General features: G+C 29.1%; 1 protein-coding gene across 3 annotated transcripts; it reads right to left on the minus strand.

The window, feature by feature from the left end:
• Positions 1-2,221: 2,221 nt before the first annotated feature.
• On the minus strand, positions 2,222-6,924 carry LOC107941808 (agamous-like MADS-box protein MADS1). 3 transcript variants are annotated; one of them, XM_016875425.2, is made up of 9 exons: positions 6,769-6,924; positions 6,259-6,494; positions 3,758-3,836; positions 3,532-3,593; positions 3,337-3,436; positions 3,182-3,223; positions 2,934-2,975; positions 2,582-2,766; positions 2,222-2,486 (listed from the first exon to the last, which is right to left on the minus strand). In XM_016875425.2, the coding sequence occupies exons 2-9, from the start codon at positions 6,483-6,485 to the stop codon at positions 2,483-2,485; spliced, it is 741 nt and encodes a 246-aa protein (XP_016730914.1). In that variant the 5' UTR covers positions 6,486-6,494; positions 6,769-6,924; the 3' UTR covers positions 2,222-2,482. The 3 variants fall into 3 exon arrangements, with proteins under 3 accessions (XP_016730914.1, XP_016730913.1, XP_016730915.1); XM_016875424.2 differs by having other exon boundaries at positions 6,681-6,899; XM_016875426.2 differs by lacking the exon at positions 2,222-2,486 and having other exon boundaries at positions 2,578-2,766; positions 6,681-6,900.
• Positions 6,925-18,014: the final 11,090 nt, after the last annotated feature.

Here is an 18,014-nt window from a genome sequence, read left to right on the forward strand (position 1 = left end):
TGAGACTCTAAAACAAAAGTCCTTAAGTTTATCCCTTATTGAATCAAACTCATCGATGCGCCCTTTGACCTATTTGAGTGTCTCTCTCATGTCCCTCATGGACTCCTCAAGATTAACCACTCGTTCTTTTAAAGTCATGACCACGTCCCTCGATAAACTTGTGGTGGTGGTGGAGAAGTAGAACCGCCACCAACCATTGAGAACGATGAAAAAAATTGTGTTAAAAGGCGGATGATAACCAACCCAAAGGTTAACACTGCTGCACCGCCGGGCAAAACAAAAGACAAGAAGCAAATTGCTTGGAGAAGAGAAAAATAAATAAAAGGAAACCTAGGCTCTTGATACCATGACAAGAATAGGGTAATCTCTTTCAATCTTATTGATAAACCTCAAGAGCATACATCATATTTATATTGCAATAGTCACGTAGAAATAGGGAATATATATAATATTTTTCTAAAGATATATAATATATTCCTAAAAGATATATAATATATTTAGATATTCCTAAACGATAATATCTCATAGTAATATCTTGACACAACAACACCAACCTGCTTAACAATGTGCATGAGATGATGAATTTTGTCTAAAGATAGTTCTTTCTCACTTTGATGGTAATTTGAATGTTTAGGGTTTTATGGATTGGCTTGAAGAGGTAGATAGAATTTTCAACCATATGGAGAATCCTAAGGAGTGAAGTGTAAGATTAGTAGTATACAGATTACAGGAAGGAGCCTCGTCCTGGTGGGAATGTTTAGAAGACACAATACAGCGTGAGGGAAAAGGCCAAATACGAACATGGTACAAAATGAAACAATTGCTCAAGGTCGATTTTTGCCTATAGAGAGATTAATGCACGACTACGCCACAAAGTTCATGAGGCATGCTGAACGCAACAACTTGATGGATTCCGATAGCCAAATGGTAGCCAAATACCTAAATGGATTAGGACTTACATTAATCTAGGACAAGATTGGTGTGAAAATGTTGTAAAACATCACCGAAGCACGTAATATGGAGTTAAAGGCGAAGAGAATGATACAATGGAAGAAGGTGGGTTGGACTAAGAAGAATTGCGATCAGTTTGCACTAGCAACTTTGGAGAATAATAATAAACTGAAAACTTGCAAATTCAAACATAAAAATCCAATTATGACAAAGCAACGAGAAAGAAGTTAGCGGAAGGGATTGAGACAACACAGTCACAACCATCAAAGAACCCATATACTAAGTCAATTCCTAAAAAATGTTGTCGGTGTAATCTACCTGGACATTGCGCTAATGATTATCCAAGAAGAAAGGAAATTAACGTTATAGAACACGGTGATTACAAAGAAGAATTTGAGGAAGGAAATGAAATAATATGCAAACATGATGGTGACAGCAATAGAAAAGATTCAGTAGATGGACACATTTTGGCAATACGAAAGATATTAAGATTGAAGGATGAAGATACAACCCAAGGCCAACAACATTTCCAAACTAGTTGCACCATCTGGTAACATTTACAACTTGGTAGTTGATAATGGTCGAAAGGAGAACATCATTGAGACGATGCATATATCAATGGAAAAACCACTTTTTCAAAATGTTCGATATTCAAAGATATTATGTTACAAGAGTTGCCTACAAAGTTAAACCTATCAAATTACCAAATGAAACTAAAGGGAAATGTAATTTTAAAGAAGAATGTGGAAGAGTGGTTATAGAAAAGACATGTCTAGAGGATAAAGCTAACTCGAGGACGAGTTTATAAGAGAGAAGTGATAGAGTAGTATTTTTATTAATTTATTAATTCTCCCTAAACTTGTTATTTACTTGAGGGATATATTTAATTTATCATTTTATTAACTGTTTTTTTTTTCCTTTTAATCCGTGTTACATCATAGATTAATCCTACTCAAGTCGAGTTAATATTTAAATAAAAAACTTAAAATATGAATTATTTTAATTTTACATCAACACGTCATATCACAAAATTGGTTCTTAATTTATTAAAAAATAATAATTCTCTACTTTGATAATTCTAATTAACTTAATTAATTCATCATCTAAAAGCTAGAAAAAGGGGGGTGCAGTAGACATGAATATTTTAATTTTCCAAGTCCACATCAAAAGTAAATTTAGCCCCTTTTCCTTTTACATCAACCTTAACAAGCTTAATCAGTTCCTAGATATATGTATATAATATATTTGATAGTAAGTGGAAATGCCATGATTTATGGGGGATAATCTTGTAGAATCTTAATGCATGTTCTAAGCATATGGAAGAGGACATTCTTGTCTGAAAATAAAACTTATCATTCTTACACACTCTACACGTCTTAAACATGGCAGAAGATCAGATCTAGGGTCCTCCATTTAACGAAAGTTAACATAATATTCCTGCCTTATATAGTAGCTTTCATCTGACACAATGCTAAGATGTTCTTCACTAAAACTGAAACAGCGGCAATGAACCATGCACGCCCCCACAACATTAGCTGCTCACAAACCATAGGAATATGTTATATTGCTTCATCTAAGATGAAAAAATATTGGGTAATACAAAGACTTTTTTTTCTGCGAAGATTCTTACACTAGTTGAAGAGCTATCTGGTCTTGCTGCTGCTGAGGGTTATAATAATTGGTGGCGGGTTGTAAAGCATCGACTTGGAAGTAGTTCCGAGAGTCATATGGCTGAGAATGTAGAGCCTCGAAGTTAGCACTTGAACCTCCGGGCATCAAATTCATGCTCTGCTGCTTCCTGTCGTTCTCAGCTATCTGCAACATACAGTAATGGCACAAATGATGCGTTAAGCATGGCTTTTGGCTGTCCAACAGCACTTTTTAACGGCAAAAGCAATGATAAACAAAGGGTTTTTGCCAATCAAAGTATTTTTCAACCGCAACAACAATGTGAAACTAAAGTAAAGAAAGAAAGATCAGACCTTGGCTCGAAGAAGTTGGTTATTGTTATGCAAGTCAATTTCCTGCAGCAAAGGACAAAATTATAAGCATACACACTAAGAACATACTATGGATCGATCCCTACATGGTTCAATCAAATAAAACACCATTGAGACCCCCCTTTTAACTGATGGCCAAAAACCAAAGTAATTGCCTTATATAACACACTCAGGCAAGCAATTAATCAGTTTTGGATTAAATGGTGATGTGAAGAGGAAAAAGTACTTACCCTTTTCTGCATATACTCAATTTCAGCAAACAACAGCTCATTCTGGTAGAGTTTAAAGGGGATAAATTAAAGGAGAAGGGAAAATTTGTCAGTAGCAATAATAATGAATAATCTTAAAGGAACTATTTTTAATTACATAAATTATTATCAGATACCTTTTTGGAACGGATTCTGCTAATTCCTTTTTCTAAACGACTCTCCAAGCTCTTAAGCTCTTTCATAGGCAATCCCCCTATGGACTCTCCCAGCATATGCCTGCAAACATATATACACATAGCATTGTTAAACAAAAAGGGTTTTGAAATAAAATTATATATGATGGAAGTGAATTAAAACCATGGGGAAATGACCTGTTTGCATTCTGCAAATTCCGGATTTGATTTCGGAGTTTGTCAGCTTCTTGCTGGTAGAACTGAGATTTACATCCGTATGGCATTACCAAAGAAATTTTATAAAGTAAACCAAGGAGTTGAACAAAACCAGATAGTAAAGGTTGAGAGCTTCTTCAGGGAAATGTTAAGGTTAAGGACTTAATTGAATGCAAATTAAAACAATGAAGATTGATTGAGTTAATACCTGAGCATTAACTTCAGCAACTGATCCAGTATTGGAGGAATCAGAAGCCTTTTTATACCTCTCAATTGTTGCTTTAACACTGCAAAAACATTGTGTTAATTAAACAAAATCAAGGCAAATAACACACTTAATTATTTGAAAAATGTATATACATATATATATAACTCATGTAAAAAGTACACATAAATCATTCATGAAATGCTTGCATATGATCCATATTACCAACCTTTAGCAATGTCATTATGATTAATTAAAAATTAGTTAGAGCATAATGGTGTTTAGAAACATTATATCTTCATCATCATCATCATCATCATCATATGTAATGCTAGTAGTTAGCTGTTTTATTAAGCAAAATGGTCAAATCAACCAATTGTGTCAGTTAACCGAATCTAATACTAAACTTGAACCCCCCCAAAGTTTACAATTACAATGGAGCAATGGCTAGCTGTGTTGTTCACATATATATGGACCACATTTGATTGATGAGACCCCTTAGTCACCTCGTTAGTCATCCCCAAATCAACTTTAATTTCGTTTCTGATACCTTAATTTCGTCGAGCCTCTGATTGGCCGTCCCTGCCAATGCTAGCACTGTTTCTAGCAGTATGATTGGCTCAGAGTTTTTTATTTGTGCCAGGTGTCATTAACCCATTACACGGAGGTTAACACTTTAAAGAGTTCGTACGTTATTTTAGTTATTAACCCACCTTATTTAATAAACAAATAGTATAAAGCAAAAGCCAAAAAAAGAGAGAGAAGAATTTAATTGATATAAAAATATAGAACAGTGATTTTATCAGCTTCTGTCAGTGTCTGAAAACTGTGAGGAGGAGCAGCAGCCATAGTTACAAGTTTCACAGTAGAAGCCAAAACCTCAGAACACTCCCATTGGTTCGCAGTTGCCGTACGTTGTCTCTCTCAGACAACACTGCTGTGTGCTGACTCACCTTTTCTTTTCTTTTTAAACCTTTTAAGTGTTGCTTCTCTCTCTTAATTTGAAGTTGCACGAATATATCTAAGCAAAGATCTTTTCACAAATGAAAACCGGGGAAGCTAATGCCAACAGTAAGTCATTCATTATAAATGATGATGATGATGACCCTTTCAGCAGTTTTTGAGCTTTATTTCCATTGGCTAAATGGGTTTGCAATGATGAAAAAAAAGAAAGACAAAGAAACTGAGGTTTTGGAATAATGTAAGAAAACCCATTTTTTCAAGTAGTGAAGAAACTGAGAAAATCGTGTGTGACGTGACCAAAAGATTCTGGTAACTAAGACAAAACACCACACCTAATCTTAGTCATGGAGTCATCAAAACCCTAGATAGATTTAAAGATAAATAAAAAATTGAATTCGAGACCCAAAATTTAAAACCCAAATCTATAAAACCTAGATAGATTTAAAAGTACATAAAAAAGACTCAAATTGGCGATAGAAAGGAAGAGAAAAAAAAGTAAGTCTAAAACTATGTAAAAGAATTTTTGTGAGTTGTTGCGGGGAGATTACTTTGCTTGATTTAAGGGTTACCAATTAAAAGGGTTTTGGTGAGAGTTGTTAGCCTTATGTGGTTAATAACCGAAAAAGAAAAAAGAAAAAAGAAAACCAAACCCTAATTTGGTTATGTTTGACTGTGAAAGGAGGGGAATTCACGTGGTGCCGAAAGTGGGGATTTAGGGAAAGTTCGTGTATGAAGAACCCTAATTTAGATCTTATTGAATTTGGTTGTGATTGGTTGTAAAAAGGAGTCTTAACATGTTCCCATTAGCAAATTTTAAAAAAATGAAACCCTAATTTGATTTTCTTACATTGGGGGTTCTTAATTTAGACAAAATGTGTGTTTTTTTTCTAGTTTCCTTTTGGGCGAACTCCTTTTACCATCTTGATCTTTTTCAACTGACATCCATTAAGGATGATTTTTTGAGCTAATGGGAACATGACAGATATTCATGTATATAGGCCCTTTAGCCCCATGGCTGAGACAGGCTCAGCCCCAAGAAAAAAGAAAGAAAGAAAGGAAAGCAAGGATAAATTTTAACATCAATGGAGGATATAGAAAGCACAGAAGGCTGATCTCTCACAGGTCCAACAGTCATATATATATATACACACACGCACACACACACACACATATATATCATATCCCCAAAACCTATGCTTTTAAATTGTTACTTCCGCAAAAACATAATGCTGTCTATTTCCATCTATTGCACCAGATCCATGTATCCACCAAACTAGGAACTTCAGAAAAAGATCATAAACAGAAATATATATAAAGCCCTAAAGCTTATACAAGTAAAAAAAGACAAAATAGAAGGGAAAAAAAAGACAACTGAATCTTAGTTTTAGTGAACTCAATCTATAGCTTTTCACCAAAAAATATATAAAAAAAACTATATAATAAATATTAATACTTCCACTGATCAAAGATCCATTCCTATATATAGTTCCATTGACAAAATTTTCATTGTACTTTGAGAAAATTAAGATCAAAGGACATACCTATTGTTAGCATACTCATAGAGTCGACCACGGCTAGAGAAGACAATCAAAGCAACCTCAGCATCACAAAGAACCGATAGCTCATAAGCCTTTTTGAGCAAACCATTGCGCCTCTTACAAAAGGTAACTTGGCGGTTCGTCGTGTTTTCGATCCGCTTGATCTCGATCTTTCCTCTCCCCATTTTCTTCTGGGGAGAGTCTTCAAGGGATTCATTGGGGTACACCATGCTTCCTAACTGGAACAAACCAAAAAACCAAAAGAAAAACCATGATGAAGGCAATAATATCATTTACTATATTCTTTGAAAAGTACATATATAGAATTTGATGATCAAGGAGAGGTAAAAAAAAAAAAACCCAAAGTAAGTGAAGCAAGAAGAAGTGATTAAAATAATTTTGTTTTCAGTTTATGGCTGACTAACCTTGAAAGGAAAAGAAAAGAAAAGAAAAGAAAAGGCAAGTATGATAATTAAAGGCAGAAAATAAAGAAGAAAAGAGTTTTTGATTTACTTCTCTTTGTTTTTCCTTTTAGCTGCAAATCTCTGACCAGAAGAGATGCAGAAAATGGAAGCAAAGAAGGGTTGAGAGGTTTCTATTTATAAATGTAAATAAACCAGAAAACCCTTTTCTGTTGTGTTTATCATCATTTTTATATAACCAGTTAATTTAATCTTCCATTTTTAAATACTATTATGTATCCCATTTTTAGTTCTATTTGGGTTTTTTTTTTCATTATTTATTAATATAAGTGGTGAATTATATTTTAAAGTTAAAGCGAATAAAAAAGAAAGGTTAAAGTTGGGAATCATCACTTGAATGGTTCAGACACCATTAACCATTAAACCCTTTTTTTTCTATTTTTTTTTTCATGTAAACGAAGGGATGGCATTGCATTAGAGAGAGAAGAGAAAGGGACCCTTTTGAAAAGGACTATTAATGGTGGTGGATGAGACGTTAGGCTAAGGCTACGTTTGTTCACTTCAAATTCTCTTCTATAAGAAAATTTTTCTTTTGAAAGTAAATCATAGTTATATAGATTTGTTGTTTGGATGACAAGAAAAACATTATTTTTATTACCTCGAACAATAGTTTTCCATCATGGTTACATGAGGCAGGACGTTCCAATAAAATGGAATTGGTTAAATTTCAACATTATAGAAATTGTAAGAAGGTGTAATTTTAAGAAATTTAATATTTATGATTTGTCTAGTAGCTAACACATGTTCATCCATAGAATTCTCATGAGTTCAAGCCTCCGAAAAAGCAAGTGGTAGTCTTTATTCGAGTGTCTCCCTTTGGACTTAGAGTGTAGGGGTGATTTCGGTTTAATTTAGTTGGGTTTTTATTTTTATTTTTTGAACTGTCAATCATAATTCGGTTCGATTCTCGATTTTTCCATACTAATTTTTTGTTTTGAATTTTTAGACTCATTTTGAAAAAAAAAATCTTTATTTTGTGACATTAGAATATTATTTGACAAAATTTCAAAGTCTTTTCATAAATATTTCTAAAAAAAATTCAAGAACTTTTAAATATAAAATATTTATTTTTATATCATTAAAATTTTAAATTAATTATATATTAAATAAAAACCAGATTTTAGTTCAATTTCGGGTAGCCACGATTTTTAAACTTACATTTCATAAACCATCCAAATACCTCTATTCCAGCCAGTTTTTTGTTTGGTTGGTCTCTATTAGGTGTGTGAATATTTCGTTTGAGTAATTTCTCTATTTTTTTAACTTTTCATAAGAATTGGAGTAAATAATTGGGTGCACCAATTATATTCAGTTCATTGAGACCCAATAATTATAACATTTACCCAAAAATTCCATACATATGTAATTACAAGAAATTACTCTCAATTTTAATTACTAAGTGGCTTTTCAAATGCACCATTGATTTTCTGTTTGGTCAAATTGTATGGAAGATATCCATATGTTGTGGTATACCTTTGATAAATTGAAAAAATTAAGTGCTAAATAAATAATTAATTAAAAATTAGGTGATGAATTTAAATTATTGAGATTTATTTTCTAATCTTAGTTGTCTAACTATAATTACTTAGACATCAGAAAAGCAGATTAATGATCAAACTAATTAGTCAATTGCTTTTATGGAAATCTCAATCCTTTTGGACACGAAAATGCATAATTTGAGGATTACAATCCCATCTTTTTCAACCCACAAAATATATTTTAATTTTAAGTCAAAAGTAATTGCTGCTAAAACATTCTATACCACTTTTCCATGTTTCGGCTTGTTTGTTTGATTTTATTTCAATTATTGTTTTTTCATTACAAAATACAAATTTAAATATATTGAGCCCTTGTGCGGCATTTTTCTCATAAACGTTGCTATTGATTTACTTATTGTGGCGTTTTTCTGTTAGCGCCGCTAATGTATAATGTTTGCGGCGTTTTCCTTCCAAACGCCACTAAAAACGCCGCTAAAACCTTAAAATCCTGTAGTGAGTAATTGACCCTCTTTTATGCATTGGAATCATGTTGCTAAGCTTAATAGGTTATACTATTTGGTAGCTTTATTGTTCAATTTGGTATCTGAGTTTAGTTTCTTATCCCAATTAAGTATAGCTTAATAGGTTATTCATCGGATTGTTTGGTCTAGGTATCAAATTGAACATTAAAACCAAACTTAATTACCAGATTGAATACTAAAAACCAAACTCAACTAAATAGTATATCCCTTTATAAATTACAAACCAAGAAGCATTTACCATGGAACTTCAAACTGTGTTTCACTTAAAAGTTTGGGGCACAAATTTATGTCCCTTTGTTTTGTTACCTACATTTGGACATTTTTAGACACCGTTGACTTTAAGCTCCATCTCTTCATTCATTTCTTCTTTTAACTCCATTCTCTCTTTTGATCATGCAAAACTATATCTACAATTGAATAGATGGGATTAGTTTTGGATCAAATCAATTTGGTTTTCGGAACTTTCTAATCGTATCTTAATCAAGGTTTACGATTGGATTTTTCGAATAAAATTATTACAAGTTTGGACAAGTTTTAATTATGAATTGTATGGCTAAATTGAATTTGGGTAGGCTTAAATTGTGGATGATTAAATGAAGTTTTTGAATTCAGATCACAGCCCACATGCATGCACTATAAATAAACTAAGGTCAAAACTATGATAATTGTCACCTATCTGTAAAGAAAGTTATTATTTAATATTCTGCTTCAATTGACATTCAAAATTTGACCCAAAGTTATTCTCATCTTCAGCATTAGAAGCAGAGTGTGTAACATATTTTTTTCTACAACCCAAACATAGTAAGCTACGAAATCATATTATGGAGGACGAATTTGAATCATAATTCTTTTGGAATGGGTTCAAATAGAGTTTTATTATTATATTAAATTATAATTTTACTATTTTTAAAGATTTAAATACAATTTTATAATTTTTCGGAACCAAGGCCACTCTACTTAATTCCTTGGATTGCCAATAAAAATAAGTGATAGCTTAAGGTCCACTGCTTAAATTTTAACACGATTATAATGTGAAAAAGAAAAATACTACAGATAAAATTTCTTTTTTGCACAGTTTTATACAATCATTTCTCATTTAGTTTATTTTAGTTTTGGGTCAACATGAATAGGTCAATTTAGAGTTTTAAATTTTTTGAGTTATTTTTGTTTGTGTTAATTTTGAGTTCGGATCAATTTGGGTTTAAGTTATTCAAATGTAAAGCTTAAGATTTTCTAGATGCATTATTATGAGTTCGGGTCATTTTGGATTTTCATCACTCTATTTCCTTTTTTTTGCTAAGCTATTTTTTTTAATCAAAGCATCATCTATAAAAAAAAACTAATCATTTTCGAAGCTCGTGGCTATCGATTCCAACAATACTTATTGATAAATCGAACCAATGCTAAACCGAATCTTATTCATAAGATATTAAGTTACAAAACCGGTATAAAGTTATTAAAATAACACTTAATTTTGAATTATTTTAAATTGGAACTTAGATTTTGAATTTAGGTCCGAAATTTAAGCGATTACATAAGATATGCCAAGGTGGATGCATGCATTATATAATTGGGTGTATAGTTAGGCATGTGAGGCACCTTTTTCACAAGTTTGAGTGCAGTTTCCATTCATGGGTTAGAGTCTAGAGGTTCTCATTTCTAAAACAGAAAGTGCACTGCTCTCATTGGTCGGTCATTTGTTTGTGGGTCACAGCAGGGAAACTCTAATTACACGCTTCAGAATTCAGAAAGTAAGGACCACAACAACACAACCATTGCCCTTTTTCTCACCATTATTATTAGAATGTGAACAAAAATGGTTTCAAAATACGATTTTTCATCATATTTATTTGATTATTTGTTGGGATTGGACTGTAATTTTTTATATATTAATCATTTTATATTAGCTGTCCACCTTTGATGATTATTGATTTTTTTTTAGATTTCTGGCTATCATGAATATTCATAATATTTACAATAAGATTTGTCTGATTGATTGAATTAAAAATTAATAGATTCAACGGTTCGACCGGTATCATATAATCGAAAAGAGATAAGTTGAAAAAAATGATTGAACTAATCCGTTAGAATTGGGTTGAAGCTAGTATATTTAAATTTGTTGTTATAATTTATAATTAAATGTTTATGTGTTTATTTTTATTTTATTTTTCTTACTAATCTTCTAACAGTTTATTATTATTTTATCATAGTTGAACTCACGATTAACTAGTTTCACAAAAAATTGATGATCTAATTGATTTGATCATTGATTTGATCTTACAACATTAAAATGGATGAATTGAAAAAAAGAATTGGTCAATCTAATAAAAAATTTGTTAAAATCGGACTGAATATGGTATATTTAATTTTATTGTTATAATTTATAAAATGATCATTTTTTCTCTACTATAATTTATTTGAGTTTTTATATATATTTTTATTTGTTGGCTATTGCTAAACTCACGATTTAACTGGTTAGATAGAATATCGATGATCTAATAAATAGTATGTGTAATAATTGATTTTAGGGATAAATTTCAAAATATACATAAACTTTGGTTTAATATGCAATTGTATACATGAACTTTGATTTTATGCAATTTTATATATCAAATTTTGATTCAAACCAATTCTCGTAAATTATTAACACAATTATTGATATATTACATTCATCAAATATAAAAATGAATTGATGTATTTTTTTTCTTTAAATAAGTATAATTGAATCAAAATTAAAGTTTCAAGTATAAATTTAAATCACAACCAGAGTTTCACGTGCATAGTCGCACCAAATTAAAGTCCATATATAAAATTATATATTAAATCAAAGTTCATATATAATTTTAAGATTTATCCCTTAATTTTATCAAACATTTACATTTTAATAAATGAAATAAGCAGAGACTAAGACTAATTTTATGGATAATTTATATTGGAAAGTCCAACTTTTTTACATTTCTAACCCTTTTATTTTATAAAATTCCCATAAGGTAATGAAAAAGCAAATGAGGTAAAAACTAATTTAAAATTCAATCACCCATTGCTAGAAAAGATAATATATTAATTAATTAATGGACCGTCCTTGATGTTTGATGAAAATTGGGTAAAATGAAAGCTATTTTTTTCCTATTTTCCAAAACGTATCTATATAAATAAATCAAATATGGATAAAGACATGCATGGCTTTAATAATAAATATTAAACTAAACGGTCCATCTTAGGTTTTCACAAAAATAGTTTGTAGACCAAGAGAACAATTAAAACAAGTGGTTTAACATTTTTAGCATTTGTTAGCCTTGAATGATTCATTCAATTGGATTTTTACGTACATTCGATTGATATTGACATTATTGCTAGTACAAGAGTCTGTGGATTCGAATACGCTTTATCTTCTTATGTAAGGGCTGAAGAAGAATTATAGATAATTCTAAAGATTGTGTAAAAAAAAAAGTCATGCTTATAAGTTGAGTTGTATATGGGTGGAGTAGCCTATTTGGCCAGATCATCCCAATTCAAATTGGGTTGGGCTTAGATGAAGAGTTTTTATTCATGGCCCAATCTTGCTCGAATGTAAATAAAATGATTTTTTTAAATATATATTATTTTAATCTAATCATAAAACATATAAATATTTATATAAAAATATATTTTATTATTTTCAAACATTAATATAGTTTTTTGAGGTGGGATGGGTCGGGACTTGATTTTTTTTTTTAAATAAATCAAACCTCTGCCTAACTATAAACACCTCTAATTATAAGTCTCGTTAGAGCTTTCAAGCAAAAGTAGGAACGTTATATGTCGAAAATAACCATAAAGGATTTTGGTAAAATAACAAAGGCGGAAATATATTAATGATACGTTTAAAAAGTCACCTAATAATTAAAATTAAATGTAATTGTAATTACTATAACTTTCCAAACACGCATGTAGATCCAATTCTTAAGATGGTTTTTTTACAGCAATACTATCATTTTAATTTTATGGCATATATTTTATTTTTTAAAATATACTATATTAATCTCATTTAAAAAATTAATTTTTTTATTGAAAATACATTTTTCCTTACTAAATAATTAACTAAATTAAATAGTATTTATTATAAATTAATTATACTAATTTTAATTAAATTACATAATATTAATTATTTATATTTGGTCAGTGAATGACCAATCGGTGTACATGATTATATGTTTAATGTTAGATAATGAAAAACCCCACAAATATGGAATATTAGAGTACGTAGTTGGATAAAATTGTGTTGGGTTTTTTGAATAATATTCTGATCATATCTGTTCTTTTTGACACAATGTCTAGAACTACCCATAACCCCTCCCCAACCCTTAGGATAATGCGCTTCAGCGCATTTGAACCCACATCCTCTTATATTGATAATAATGTCCGTGCCAATTAGATAAACTCAACCGGTTATTTTTTCTTGTTAATAGTAACCATATTATGAAATATTTTATTTGACTAACGTATATGATGATTTGATTTTGAGTTTTGTTACTTGTTTAAAGATTGTTTTCTTAAGTATTATTGATAGTTTTTATAATAATTAATATTTTTTAAAAAAATTAAAACATATAATTGTATAATTACAATGTATACAATCAAACATGACATAAAGAATTACAATATAATTACATCCTCTTATAATGATTATCTTAATGACTATCGAAGAATTGGTAAAAAAAATGAAGAGTACATGTTATAATTCTGATGAGTTTTATATAAAATATTTTTATTTTTTAACATGAATTTCATTATAGGTTTTTATTATATTTTTTTTTTGATATAATGTCTAGAACTATTGATAGTCCCTCCTCAACCCTTAAATAGGAGGATAATGCGCTTCAGCGTACTCAAACCTATGTCCTCTTATACTAGTAATAATGCCGATACCAATCGAATTAACATCTAATCGGCTATTATAAAAACCGAAAAGAAAAGACAAATGACTTGGATTTTCCATCAGTCATTCTATGTCTCGATTATGTACGTACGTTGATAACAACAATATATGTATTTGTTAAAAAAAACTAAAATATATTGAAAAAAATAACAAGAGAGAAAGAAAGTGGAAAATTAAAATGCTACCAATTCAAACTAAATATTCTGTGTGCAATAATATTAGAAGGGACCACAAATTAAGCTAAACTTGGAATGGAATGATTTTGATTTTTCATGAGAAAGTGAATTCTTTCAATGCAAATACCTAATCCCCATTAATGCAATCTGGACATCTATTTGTTCAGATTTATTTTGAACCTATTTTTAAAATTTTTTTTAATTTTAAAATCATAATAATAAATAAATAAATTGGTATCTTGATTTTAATCAAAACATTTAAGGAAGCTTTTTTTTTTTTACTTATATATTTTTACATCATATTTAAATAAATATTGGTTTTGTAGTACTATTTGATTTTATTAACCTCAATATTTGTGTAATCATTTTTAATAAAATTTTAAAAATATATAAAATTACTGTGGAATATAGACAAATGACGTCCAAATTCCAAAATCGTTTGAACCTTGACATCCATTGTTCATTTTTATTGTGGACGTAGAAATCATTTTTATAATTTTTAAATATATTTTTGTTAATACTATTGCACAATTTGATGCAAAAATAATAGTGTATTACTTAATTGCAAAGAATATTTTCTCCCGGCAATTTATTTTTTCTTACTTCTCAAATTTCAGTTTTGAAGTCTAAAATTTAACATTATTAAATTTTTATTATTAACTTTGTTGGTGTGACATTTTGAAATAAATAAAAAAAAACTCACTTAATAATCATGTAATTATAAAAAGTTGACATTGTAATGAACTTGGATTTAAGAAAAGAAATTTAACTATGTTAAGAATGGAACTTGCATTTTTTATACTGAATTTTTCTTGAAATAAAAGTATGGGAGCTAAATTCCAAATGTATGCAGAGTACAGAGGCTTAGAGCATATTTTAACCAAAAAAAATAAAACCTTATTATGCCATCAATTTGGGTTTTCATATGATTTTGTGAAATTAATGTATTTTTCAAATACGTTTTATTTAAAAGTGTTTATGGGCAATGTGACTCACCCAATTTAGTCGATTCATTCCGTTTTGGGTCGAGTTTGGGTTCATATTTTTCAATCTTGGGTTAGCCTGACTTAACTCATTTTATTGCTTATAAATAAAATATACACGTATATAAATTTGTTAATATTTATATATTTTTACAATAAATCTAAATAAAAATATATTTTTTTATTTTTTAAATAGTAAAATAGGTTTTTTGGGCAGGTCTGGAATTTGAGTAGGCCAAGCTTAGGCTCGAGCTTGGAAATATTTTTGGAATCGAACCTCAGCCCAATCCGACTCATAAATACTTCTAATTTTACTTTTGTTACTCTCGATAATTTAATTTCTAAAGAACAAGGTTTATTTAGCTGCAATATATAAAGTTTATTTTAATAAGTTGTTTTAATTATTATTAAATTAATGGCTAAAAGGTATATAAATCCTTGAACTTTTGTAAAAAAAAAAATCAATTAAATCTTTTCACAGAAAAATATTTAATTAAACCCTTAAAAGTCTTAAATTGCATCAATTAAACTCTTTGATCAACGTTTTTTGGTCTTTGATCATTGCAGCACTGACATGGATGTTAATAACCTTGATGTGGCACTTCATGTCAATGACTACCACGTCAGCAAATTTTTTTTAAAAAAATTAAGTCAGAAATGAAAAACATATAAGTGGGTTGATTTGGATGCAGGAAATGTATTTGGAAAGCCAAAAACAAACACAGATTTCATGCCATAGAATGGGAATGGATTCAAGTTGTCGATACCATCGAAATGGAACCCAAGCAAAGATGTGGAGTACCCAGGCCAAGTGCTGAGGTACTTCGACACCACCAGTAATGCGACGGTCATGGTATTATTGAATTTTTTAAAAAAATAAATTGAATTTAAAAAATTTAAATATCGGAAAAAATATATTTTACTTAGAAAATTTTAATTAGAGAATATATATAATTCCCACAATAATTTTTACCAACTTTGGACAAAGAAATTCATAACTAACAACTTTGGAGAAAATGACAACTTCGTGGTCAAATGTATATTTAAGCTTATTTTTAAAGAAAAATAATTTTAAATTTTATATAATTAAAAAAAAACATCTTTAGTGAATCTCTACATTGATTATTTAGGTTCACATCGAGTTTGGACTGTTGATATTTATTCTGAATTTTTTTATTAATTTTTATTTTAATTTTTGAAAAATTTCAGAATATTTTTATAAATTTTAATAATATTTTTATAAATTTATACTTTTTTTAAAAAAAAATTTGAAATGAATAAATTTGAACAAATAGTTTTACGGTTCGTATAGTAAAAATAAAAAAATATTCTTTTTTTTTTTTGCTGACATGATACTGTCACATTAGCAATATGTTAGCAATGTTAATAGTCGTATCTGTTTTGTCTTAGTAAAAAATAAAAAACATTAATAAATATATATTTTTACAGATAAATTTAATTAATATTTTCGAAAAATTTAAGAATTATATAACCCTTAAACCTAAATTAATTAGGTAAAAATTGTGTGGATGGTGTTACATCCCATAGTATTTAAAATCCTACGGTATTATGATGCTCCCTACCTTTATTCATGATCTGTTGGTTAATCACAATTTTTTCTAGATTTAATCCAACATCTTCATCAATTCTCCTCCTCCTTTTTTCTGTTACCTTCTTTTATTTGTTTTATTAGAAGCATGTTTCTATTATTATTATTATTATTTCTTGCATCAATTTTTTTTAAAATTATTTTATTATTAATTCTGATCATCCTTGTTTTTTTTACACAATATCTAAAACTACTCATAACTTCTCCTGCGTTTTAATACATTCGAACCCACTGATAACGATATTTATATCATGATTTTTTAAGGTGAGTTTGAAATTTATTTGATTTGAAATGATTGGACCTTTGGTTGCAAAATAATGTTTATTAGAATAAAGCACAATCTCATAAATGTACCAAATTCCTATCTTTCTCAAAGTAGATAAAAGGGACAAGCAAATCCAATCAATCTCACAATTTCTTGTTTTGGTATGAGATTTTTTTTTATTGTCTAATAGTTCCTCTAGAGTTGAAATTAAATTTGGAGTGGAGTTGAGGAGTTGAGGTGCATATTTTAATGTAAAATAAGTTTTGAATATTCGATTGAATCGATTGAAATTGAGTGAAATAATTTTGAGTCGATAAGTTTTATTTTATCATCATAACTTGAATTAAATTTTTCCCAAATCAAGTGAAATGAAATTCGAATCAAATAGATTTCTTTAAGATAAATTAAAATTCTAAACCGATCATATTGAAATCTTGTTGATAATATGACTAAATTTCAAATTAAGGAACATAAATATCATATATATTTGATAACTCTTTTAAAATAATATAAAATAAAAACAAGACAAATAGTATGATGAACTTGATTTGATAATTTACTTGTTTAACACCTCAATTTTATAATTTTGGAATTTTTTAAAAAAAAATTATTTTTAAAACATTTTTATATATTTTTAAGATTTCTTAATTTTTTTCATTTTTAAAATTTAAATATATTTATAAAATTTGGAAAAATAAATATTGTAAAATTTTGAAGATTATTTTGAATTTTTTTGAAAGGGGACACTTTGCACATTTTTTAAACTATCAAGGACCCAAGGGATATTTATATCAATTTCTTATTCGACTTGTAAAATTCAACTCGATTCAAGCCGGAAAAAACGAATTACTTATTTGAGTTGATTTGAAAAACCCGAATAACTCGATTCAATTAACTTGAAATTCGAACAAAATTTAAATTTTTCGAATCGAATTGAGTTTTACTCACCATTGGTCATAGCTCCGTTTTCTCTATTTGCAATACTCAAACCCCATACCTTAATTAAAGAGTATCAAATGCCTTACCACTAGAATTAACAAATGACATTATTATTATTTTTATCATAACCATGGTATTCATCACCGACAGTAATGACTAATCTTCTCATCACATAATTAAAAAATAAGATAAACAATCATCACACTACACCTGAATACTACAAATGACATTATAAGCTGGGAAAGTAGTACATGAATACATGACAGTGATCGCATTGCGAATTGGCAATTGGCAATAACCAATTTGTACCATAAAGATCTCACAATGGTGGGGAAGGGGAGTGAGGTCCTACATTAATCAACTAGTT

This window comes from Gossypium hirsutum, chromosome D10 (assembly GCF_007990345.1).
Source record: "Gossypium hirsutum isolate 1008001.06 chromosome D10, Gossypium_hirsutum_v2.1, whole genome shotgun sequence".
In the NCBI taxonomy this organism is placed as follows: domain Eukaryota; kingdom Viridiplantae; phylum Streptophyta; class Magnoliopsida; order Malvales; family Malvaceae; genus Gossypium; species Gossypium hirsutum.

Coding starts and splice junctions, on each gene's coding strand:
- LOC107941808 (XM_016875425.2), bottom strand. CDS start 6,485: ATGGTGTACCCCAATGAATCCCTTGAAGACTCTCCCCAGAAGAAAATG. Junction 2,976..3,181: donor TTGAGTATATGCAGAAAAGG/GTAAGTACTTTT, acceptor CCTTTGCTGCAG/GAAATTGACTTGCATAACAA. Junction 2,767..2,933: donor ACCAACTTCTTCGAGCCAAG/GTCTGATCTTTC, acceptor TGTATGTTGCAG/ATAGCTGAGAACGACAGGAA.